Source organism: Salvelinus alpinus, chromosome 10, assembly GCF_045679555.1.
Source record: "Salvelinus alpinus chromosome 10, SLU_Salpinus.1, whole genome shotgun sequence".
In the NCBI taxonomy this organism is placed as follows: Eukaryota; Metazoa; Chordata; class Actinopteri; order Salmoniformes; family Salmonidae; genus Salvelinus; species Salvelinus alpinus.
This window is the reverse complement of record NC_092095.1, coordinates 69,588,337-69,598,478: the sequence shown is the minus strand read 5'-3', so window position 1 is coordinate 69,598,478 and position 10,142 is coordinate 69,588,337. Positions and strand designations below refer to the sequence as shown.

The 10,142-nt window shown below is 49.6% G+C and overlaps 1 protein-coding gene across 1 annotated transcript; it reads left to right on the top strand.

The window, feature by feature from the left end:
* The first annotated feature begins 302 nt into the window (after nucleotides 1-302).
* On the top strand, nucleotides 303-8,899 carry LOC139532754 (transmembrane protein 39A-like). The gene is made up of 5 exons (XM_071330755.1): nucleotides 303-614; nucleotides 3,172-3,373; nucleotides 7,445-7,667; nucleotides 7,757-7,840; nucleotides 8,472-8,899. The coding sequence occupies exons 2-5, from the start codon at nucleotides 3,267-3,269 to the stop codon at nucleotides 8,628-8,630; spliced, it is 573 nt and encodes a 190-aa protein (XP_071186856.1). The 5' UTR covers nucleotides 303-614; nucleotides 3,172-3,266; the 3' UTR covers nucleotides 8,631-8,899.
* Nucleotides 8,900-10,142: the final 1,243 nt, after the last annotated feature.

Genomic DNA, 10,142 nt, shown 5'->3' with positions numbered 1-10,142 from the left:
TTGTGTTGTGATCAGATTAGCTCAAGGCAACGTAAAGACAAATTGACAGAATTTATTTGAGTCAAATTACATTCAGGGTCAAAGGCCATCCATATAAGATGTGTGCCATGGGATGTCATACTCGCTTGTGATAATTTATTCAACATAACAAAGTTAGCAGGAATTAAATGCATATTTTTTATTTAACATAATTTACCCTGTGTTGAAAATGTTTACTTGAAAAGCCACTGCTTTGCAAGAGGATTGTACAATTTGTGTAAATATTCGTCACCAAATTCGTGTGCGGCTGCGTGGCTGAAGAACACGTCGCATGAATGATGACGTTTTCGCAAAACAGGCATCGCTTTGCCACGTCGGTCTCTGTGTGCTACTAGTGACTGTAGCTAGCTACTGTTGCACTGCAAACAGACTCGTTTTTAACCGTATGTTTATTGTTGGAGGTAAACCGATCTAACGTTCTGTGTGTTTATAAGTAGCACACAACCCCCGTCCCCGCTAAAGCCTATGAATATATTCCCTTTTAAGACGAGAAATGTTCGCTCCTGTCTCGGCTTGTCAACCCACAATTGACTGATGCATCCGTGTCCACACCATCCGCTTTTTGTCAATGTTGTGTGAGTATTCTGTTTAATTCCTGCACGAGTAGCTAATTAGCTAGCTGTTTTTGTATACAATGCATCAAATTAAACAATGTAGCTACCTAGGCTAGCTAACTTCCCCATTTGAAATGATGAATCCTGTAAATTGTCTCGTTTCTCTATAATAACAAATAACAGTTCGATCATGTCAAATAACACACAAAAGCTAACTAGCAAGCACTGTTCGTTAGGTAGCTTGACAATGTTACTGGAAATAACTAGCTAGCTACAAATTGCTTATACATATCTAGTTAAATGTGTAGTGAGTACAATATGTGTTTAGCTAGCTAACGTTAGCTACGTGTCTTGAAAATACAACTTTTCAACATCTATGAGAATGTTTCATCTTCTTGAATGTTCAGTTAGTTATAAAAGTAGTTAGAAATTCGATGTTCTGCCATTGGGAATATTGCACTCTCAGTACAAGTGTCAGACTTGTGTAACAGTTGCCTATAATATTGTAACAGTTTCCATTCTATCAGCCACAGTTTATCACGAACTGTTATAAAGCCGTTACTTTATTGCGCATGCCTTCTGATCTGGGCAGTTTCCGCATTTTGCTGTTGGACAAACTTCAGTTTCGATACAACACTACAGGACAGTCATGCTTAAGAAATTGTTGCCTGAGAACAGTAGCTAGCTATGTTTGCAGATAGGCTACTCTGATCTGATACGAGCATGGATAAGTAGGATGTTTTTATAGCCGTTATCACTCATCATCACCAGAAACATTAGTACGTGGAAGGACAGCCTAGCTAGTCTAAGTTGACTGGCACCTTTGCATCCCTTCCCTGCTCCTCCAGTAGTCAAGGTTATAGTGTACTGAACTAGCCAGCTACCTTTGTTTTGTGGTTGTGGGCATTGTCTGTCTCTCACTAACTCCTTCCTGTTCAGTCTCCCTTAATGGAATGACTGTGTGTGTGGATTGTTCCAGCAAACTATACATTAGCCTATGTACAGCCACTAGGAAGCTCCTCAGTTATCCACACAGACACAGACAAAGGTAATTGCGATAACCTGGTTTGCTTATCTCTTGTTCTATAACCGTGGCATCTACAGTAACTACGGTTGTTGTCTCTCACCTTGCTGCCATTGTAAAGTGTTTGATGAATGTGTGCTTGTACATGCATTCGATGCCTGTCTGTCTGTGTGTGTTGCCTCTCTGTGTGTGATTCCTGTCTGTCTGTGTGTCTGTGTGTGATGCCTGTTTGTGTGTGTGTGATGCCTTTCTGTCTGTGTGTGTGTGATGCCTTTCTGTCTGTGTGTGTGTGATGCCTTTCTGTCTGTGTGTGTGTGATGCCTTTCTGTCTGTGTGTGTGTGATGCCTGTCTGTGTGTGTGTGATGCCTGTCTGTGTGTGTGTGTGTGTGTGTGTGTGTGTGTGTGTGTGATGCCTGTCTGTGTGTGTGTGTGTGTGTGTGTGTGTGTGATGCCTGTCTGTGTGTGTGTGTGTGTGTGTGATGCCTGTCTGTGTGTGTGTGTGTGATGTCTGTGTGTGTGTGATGCCTGTGTGTGTGTGATGCCTGTCTGTCTCTCTGTCTCTGTGTGATGCCTGTCTGTCTCTCTGTCTCTTTGTGATGCCTGTCTGTCTCTCTGTCTCTTTGTGATGCCTGTCTGTTTCTCTGTCTCTCTGTGATGCCTGTCTGTGTTTGTCTGTGTGTGATGCCTGTTTGTCTGTGTGTGATGCCTGTCTCTCTGTCTCTGTGATGCCTGTCTCTGTGTCTGTGTCTAATGCCTGTCTGTCTGTGTGTGATATCTGTCTGTGTGTGTGTGATGCCTGTCTCTCTGTCTCTCTGTGATGCCTGTCTCTGTGTCTGTGTCTAATGCCTGTCTGTCTGTGTGTGATGCCTTTCTGTCTGTGTGATGGCTTTCTGTCTGTGTCTGTCTGTTTGTCTCTGTGTGTCTGTGTGATGCCTGTCTGTCGGTCTGTCTCTGTGTGTATGTGTCTAATGCCTGTCTGTCGGTCTGTCTCTGTGTGTATGTGGTCTGTCTCTGTGTCTCTGTGTGTCTGTGTGTGCGATGCCTGTGTGATGCCTGTCTGTGATCAGTCTGAGGATGTAGTCTTATGTAAAGTTGCATGACCCTGGGTGCTTGACTATGGTGATGTTGTCCTACCAGTAACCTAGCCCAGGACCTATTCACCTACCTCTGTTCTATTGACTCTGTCCTAGTCTTGCCTCTTTGTCACCATCTTCCCCAGGGCTGCGTTCAGTAGGACACCATGTTCTGGAAGGTTTAGACAGAAATACATTGTTTATCCTACGTCATATCATCCTATGATGAGTAGAGACTCATTCATGGCATGTTTTTTCAGGAGATGTCTATCTGCAACGTGTACACATTCTGTCCTCTATTGGGACTGTTCTTCATTGCACCTGGGCTGTGTTCATTAGAGCACACACCATAAAAAAATGGGTTGCAATGTGCACAAGTTCAGATAGTATTCTACCTCCCTGTTTGACTCTGTTTTCTAACGTGTTGTGCCTAATGAACATGACCCTGACGTTGTTTTCTCTCTCTGTCCATCTCTCCAGTGGCCTGGCTGTGTTGGGCCGGGCTGTGAGGTGGTGCTGGTCTCTGGGTCTAGGTGGAGAGGCAGTAGCAGGGGGTGTTGAGGTGGTGCCTGGCCATGCCCGGGGGCCGCAGGGGGCCAAGTAGACAACAGCTGAGCCGCTCTGCTCTGCCCTCCCTACAGACTCTGGTGGGGGGCAGCCTCGGCAACGGACTCAGAAACAGGTTAGGATACGAACACAGATACTGTCGACACCCCTAACACACACGCAGATGGGGTAAAGGAGTGTACTACAACAAGCAGACCTAACCCTCCTATCCCACCAAACACAAACAGGCCTTATGGGAAGTTAAATGTGTAGGCCGAGGCTATTTGATCTTCTGTTTTTAAAATGTTACTGTCTGCATCTACCATGAGACGGTCATAGCTTCTTCCTTCCCGTCCTGACTGTGACTTAATATTCTAACAGAATTAATCTCAGTCAAATAGATGATTGGTGTGAGTGAGGGGGGTGGAGTCAGATTATTAATACCACCCCTCTGAGGAGGAAGAAGGTATGCCAGCTCAGATCAACACTGAGGAGGAAGAAGGTATGCCAGCTCAGATCAACACTGAGGAGGAAGAAGGTATGCCAGCTCAGATCAACACTGAGGAGGAAGAAGGTATGCCAGCTCAGATCAACACCGAGGAGGAAGAAGGTATGCCAGCTCAGATCAACACCGAGGAGGAAGAAGGTATGCCAGCTCAGATCAACACCGAGGAGGAAGAAGGTATGCCAGCCTAGATCAGCACTGGGGAGGAAGAAGGTATGCCAGCTCAGATCAACACTGAGGAGGAAGAAGGTATGCCAGCCTAGATCAACACCGAGGAGGAAGAAGGTATGCCAGCTCAGATCAACACCGAGGAGGAAGAAGGTATGCCAGCTCAGATCAACACCGAGGAGGAAGAAGGTATGCCAGCTCAGATCAACACCGAGGAGGAAGAAGGTATGCCAGCTCAGATCAACACCGAGGAGGAAGAAGGTATGCCAGCTCAGATCGTCACTGAGGAGGAAGAAGGTATGCCAGCTCAGATCAACACCGAGGAGGAAGAAGGTATGCCTGCTCAGATCAACACCGAGGAGGAAGAAGGTATGCCAGCTCAGATCAACACCGAGGAGGAAGGTATGCATGCCAGCTCAGATCAACACTGAGGAGGAAGAAGGTATGCCAGCTCAGATCAACACTGAGGAGGAAGAAGGTATGCCAGCTCAGATCAACACTGAGGAGGAAGAAGGTATGCCAGCTCAGATCAACACTGAGGAGGAAGAAGGTATGCCAGCCTAGATCAACACCGAGGAGGAAGAAGGTATGCCAGCTCAGATCAACACCGAGGAGGAAGAAGGTATGCCAGCTCAGATCAACACCGAGGAGGAAGAAGGTATGCCAGCTCAGATCAAAACCGAGGAGGAAGAAGGTATGCCAGCTCAGATCAACACTGAGGAGGAAGAAGGTATGCCAGCTCAGATCAACACCGAGGAGGAAGAAGGTATGCCAGCTCAGATCAACACCGAGGAGGAAGAAGGTATGCCAGCTCAGATCAACACCGAGGAGGAAGAAGGTATGCCAGCTCAGATCAACACCGATGAGGAAGAGGCATAGAGATCATTTCACTTCCATTGTTCTGTTCTTTTCTCGCCACAACATGTTCTCCTTTCCCTCACTGTTAATCACATTCCTGCATTCTCCAGTAGTGGCCTGGCGGACTCGTTCTCCAGGAGTAGCCTGGCGGACTCGTTCTCCAGGAGTAGCCTGGCGGACTCGTTCTCCAGTAGTAGTCTGGTGGACTCGTTCTCCAGTAGTAGTCTGGCGGACTCGTTCTCCAGTAGTAGTCTGGCGGACTCGTTCTCCAGTAGTAGTCTGGCGGACTCGTTCTCCATTAGTAGTCTGGCGGACTCGTTCTCCAGTAGTAGTCTGGCGGACTCGTTCTCCAGTAGTAGTCTGGCGGACTCGTTCTCCAGGAGTGGCCTGGCGGACTCGTTCTCCAGGAGTAGCCTGGCGGACTCGTTCTCCAGTAGTGGACTGGCGGACTCGTTCTCCAGTAGTAGTCTGGCGGACTCGTTCTCCAGGAGTGGCCTGGCGGACTCGTTCTCCAGGAGTGGCCTGGCGGACTCGTTCTCCAGGAGTGGCCTGGCGGACTCGTTCTCCAGGAGTGGCCTGGCGGACTCGTTCTCCAGGAGTGGCCTGGCGGACTCGTTCTCCAGGAGTGGCCTGGCGGACTCGTTCTCCAGTAGTAGTCTGGCGGACTCGTTCTCCAGTAGTAGTCTGGCGGACTCGTTCTCCAGTAGTAGTCTGGCGGACTCGTTCTCCAGGAGTGGCCTGGCGGACTCGTTCTCCAGTAGTAGTCTGGCGGACTCGTTCTCCAGTAGTAGTCTGGCGGACTCGTTCTCCAGTAGTAGTCTGGCGGACTCGTTCTCGGAGTGGCCTGGCGGACTCGTTCTCCAGTAGTAGTCTGGCGGACTCGTTCTCCAGTAGTAGTCTGGCGGACTCGTTCTCCAGTAGTAGTCTGGCGGACTCGTTCTCTAGGAGTGGCCTGGCGGACTCGTTCTCTAGGAGTGGCCTGGCGGACTCGTTCTCCAGGAGTGGCCTGGCGGACTCGTTCTCCAGGAGTGGCCTGGCGGACTCGTTCTCCAGGAGTGGCCTGGCGGACTCGTTCTCCAGGAGTGGCCTGGCGGACTCGTTCTCCAGGAGTGGCCTGGCGGACTCGTTCTCCAGGAGTGGCCTGGCGGACTCGTTCTCCAGTAGTGGCCTGGCGGACTCGTTCTCCAGTAGTGGCCTGGCGGACTCGTTCTCCAGGAGTGGCCTGGCGGACTCGTTCTCCAGGAGTGGCCTGGCGGACTCGTTCTCCAGTAGTGGCCTGGCGGACTCGTTCTCCAGGAGTGGCCTGGCGGACTCGTTCTCCATTAGTAGTCTGGCGGACTCGTTCTCCAGTAGTAGTCTGGCGGACTCGTTCTCCAGTAGTAGTCTGGCGGACTCGTTCTCCAGGAGTGGCCTGGCGGACTCGTTCTCCAGGAGTAGCCTGGCGGACTCGTTCTCCAGTAGTGGACTGGCGGACTCGTTCTCCAGTAGTAGTCTGGCGGACTCGTTCTCCAGGAGTGGCCTGGCGGACTCGTTCTCCAGGAGTGGCCTGGCGGACTCGTTCTCCAGGAGTGGCCTGGCGGACTCGTTCTCCAGGAGTGGCCTGGCGGACTCGTTCTCCAGGAGTGGCCTGGCGGACTCGTTCTCCAGGAGTGGCCTGGCGGACTCGTTCTCCAGGAGTGGCCTGGCGGACTCGTTCTCCAGTAGTAGTCTGGCGGACTCGTTCTCCAGTAGTAGTCTGGCGGACTCGTTCTCCAGTAGTAGTCTGGCGGACTCGTTCTCCAGGAGTGGCCTGGCGGACTCGTTCTCCAGTAGTAGTCTGGCGGACTCGTTCTCCAGTAGTAGTCTGGCGGACTCGTTCTCCAGTAGTAGTCTGGCGGACTCGTTCTCCAGGAGTGGCCTGGCGGACTCGTTCTCCAGTAGTAGTCTGGCGGACTCGTTCTCCAGTAGTAGTCTGGCGGACTCGTTCTCCAGTAGTAGTCTGGCGGACTCGTTCTCTAGGAGTGGCCTGGCGGACTCGTTCTCTAGGAGTGGCCTGGCGGACTCGTTCTCCAGGAGTGGCCTGGCGGACTCGTTCTCCAGGAGTGGCCTGGCGGACTCGTTCTCCAGGAGTGGCCTGGCGGACTCGTTCTCCAGGAGTGGCCTGGCGGACTCGTTCTCCAGGAGTGGCCTGGCGGACTCGTTCTCCAGGAGTGGCCTGGCGGACTCGTTCTCCAGTAGTGGCCTGGCGGACTCGTTCTCCAGTAGTGGCCTGGCGGACTCGTTCTCCAGGAGTGGCCTGGCGGACTCGTTCTCCAGGAGTGGCCTGGCGGACTCGTTCTCCAGTATGGCCTGGCGGACTCGTTCTCCAGTAGTGGCCTGGCGGACTCGTTCTCCAGGAGTGGCCTGGCGGACTCGTTCTCCAGGAAGTAGTCGTCCGGCGGACTCAGATGCTCAGCACGCTATAACACTCAAGCTCAAGGCCACTCCAGAACCACAACACACCAGTAACCCCAGCTTCTCTCTATGCCCCCCTCCCTCCAGAACCACAACACACCAGTAACCCCAGCTTCTCTCTATGCCCCCCTCCCTCCAGAACCACAACACACCAGTACCCCCAGCTTCTCTCTATGCCCCCCTCCCTCCAGAACCACAACACACCAGTAACCCCAGCTTCTCTCTATGCCCCCCTCCCTCCAGGAGCAGTAACTGTGTGGGTCTCTCTGCCCCGCCCCTCTCGGCCCTCATCACGCCGGAACCCGTCCGTCACTACCGGATCCCTGACCTCCCATTGGACAGCAGCCTGCTGTTTGAGTTCCTGCTCTTCCTCTACCTGCTGGTGGCGCTGTTTGTTCAGTATATTAATATCTACAGGACTGTGTGGTGGTACCCTTATAGTCACCCTGCTGCCTCCACCTCTCTGGTGAGTAGTAGTGAACACACACACAGAGATAACCTATAACTCTGTTGAGTTCACACACCTTCAGTCCGTTTGTTGTCTCCTCTCTGCAGAACTTCCATCTGATGGACTACCACCTGGCTATCTTCATCACAGTGATGCTGGCCAGGAGACTGGTGTGGACTATAGTGTCAGAGGTCTCTCTCATTCTATATCTCTCTCTACCTCTCTACCTCTCTCACTTTATCGCTATCTATCTCTTTCTACCTCTTTCTCTCTTTCTACCTGTCATCTTCTCTCTTTCTACCTCTCTCTCTTTCTACCTCTCTCTCTCTTTCTACCTCTCATCTTCTCTCTTTCTACCTCTCTCTCTCTTTCTACCTCTCATCTTCTCTCTTTCTACCTCTCTCTCTCTTTCTACCTCTCATCTTCTCTCTTTCTACCTCTCTCTCTTTCTACCTCTCTCCCTTCCTCAACTTTATCTGCCTATTCATCAGCTGTTTGTAAACTCGTTGCATCATGTTTAGTGGTGTAGTAGTAGGGATGGGAGTGAACTTGTTTCTAGTATTTAGGCCTACGCTGATCCTCCTAGTTGCATCGTTAGTGTGTGACTGGCTTCGTGTTGTTGTCTGTACTCTGGCCAGGGTCGTGTGTGTTTGACTGACTTGTGTCGGTTTTATATTGAGGATTGTAGTCTTGTTATGTCCCAGTTAAGAGCTTAGTGTGTAGCAATGCATTGTGGTTGATTGTGCTGTCTGTCGATTGTGTTTGTTTAACCTCTAACCTGTGCGTGTGTTTCTCTGTCTCTGTGTCCCCCCCCCCCCCCAGGCGTCTCAGACCAGTCCATGTTCCTTGGTACGGTACGTGGTTCTGATCGCAGCACGGCTCAGCCTCCTCACTCTGTGTGGCTGGGTTCTCTGTTGGACCCTGGTCAACCTGTTCAAGAACCACTCGGTGCTCAACCTGCTCTTCCTTGGATACCCGTGAGTGGCGGAGTTACCAGAGGTTTCAGACTAGTTACTGTATGACAGCAGCTCTACAGTTGGTGTCTCAGTACAGCTCTGCAGATGGTAGTCTAGTGGTTTGATTCAGAGATGGTGTTTACTGGGAAGTAGTGTGTTTTATTGTTCACCATTATCTAGTTGATCTCAGTGTCATATTCACCATTATCTAGTTGATCGCAGTGTCATATTCACCATTATCTAGTTGATCACAGTGTCATATTCTCCATTATCTAGTTGATCGCAGTGTCATATTCACCATTATCTAGTTGATCGCAGTGTCATATTCACCATTATCTAGTTGATCGCAGTGTCATATTCTCCATTATCTAGTTGATCGCAGTGTCATATTCACCATTATCTAGTTGATCGCAGTGTCATATTCACCATTATCTAGTTGATCGCAGTGTCATATTCTCCATTATCTAGTTGATCGCAGTGTCATATTCTCCATTATCTATTTTTATTTTACCAGGTAAGTTGACTGAGAACACGTTCTCATTTGCAGCAACGACCTGGGGAATAGTTACAGGGGAGAGGAATGAGCCAATTGTAAACTGGAGATTATTAGGTGACCGTAATGGTTGAGGGCCAGATTGGGAATTTAACCAGGACACCGGGGTTAACACCCCTACTCTTACGATAAGTGCCATGGGATCTTTAATGACCTCAGAGAGTCAGGACACCCGTTTAACGTCCCATCCGAAAGACGGCACCCTACACAGAGCAGTGTCCCCAATCACTGCCCTGGGGCATTGGGATCTTTGTTTAGACCAGAGGAAAGGGTGCCTCCTACTGGCCCTCCAACACCACTTCCAGCAGCATCTGGTCTCCCATCCAGGGCCTGACCAGGACCAACCCTGCTTAGCTTCAGAAGCAAGCCAGCAGTGGTATGCAGGGTGGTATACTGCTGCTTATCTAGTTGATCACAGTGTCATATTCTCCATTATCTAGTTGATCACAGTGTCATATTCTCCATTATCTAGTTGATCTCAGTGTCATATTCTCCATTATCTAGTTGATCAGTGTCATATTCACCATTATCTAGTTGATCACAGTGTCATATTCTCCATTATCTAGTTGATCAGTGTCATATTCACCATTATCTAGTTGATCACAGTGTCATTTTCACCATTATCTAGTTGATCACAGTGTCATATTCTCCATTATCTAGTTGATCACAGTGTCATATTCTCCATTATCTAGTTGATCACAGTGTCATATTCTCCATTATCTAGTTGATCACAGTGTCATATTCTCCATTATCTAGTTGATCACAGTGTCATATTCACCATTATCTAGTTGATCACAGTGTCATATTCACCATTATCTAGTTGATCACAGTGTCATATTCTCCATTGTCTAGTTGATCACAGTGTCATATTCTCCATTGTCTAGTTGATCACAGTGTCATATTCTCCATTGTCTAGTTGATCACAGTGTCATATTCTCCATTGTCTAGTTGATCACAGTGTCATATTCTCCATTATCTAGTTGA

Excerpts from the sequence above, each read along its gene's own strand:
- LOC139532754 (XM_071330755.1), top strand. The coding sequence starts at position 3,267 with ATGCCCGGGGGCCGCAGGGGGCCAAGTAGACAACAGCTGAGCCGCTCT. Across the intron at positions 3,374-7,444 it reads GGCAACGGACTCAGAAACAG|GAGCAGTAACTGTGTGGGTC; the intron begins GTTAGGATACGA and ends CCCTCCCTCCAG. Across the intron at positions 7,841-8,471 it reads TGTGGACTATAGTGTCAGAG|GCGTCTCAGACCAGTCCATG; the intron begins GTCTCTCTCATT and ends CCCCCCCCCCAG.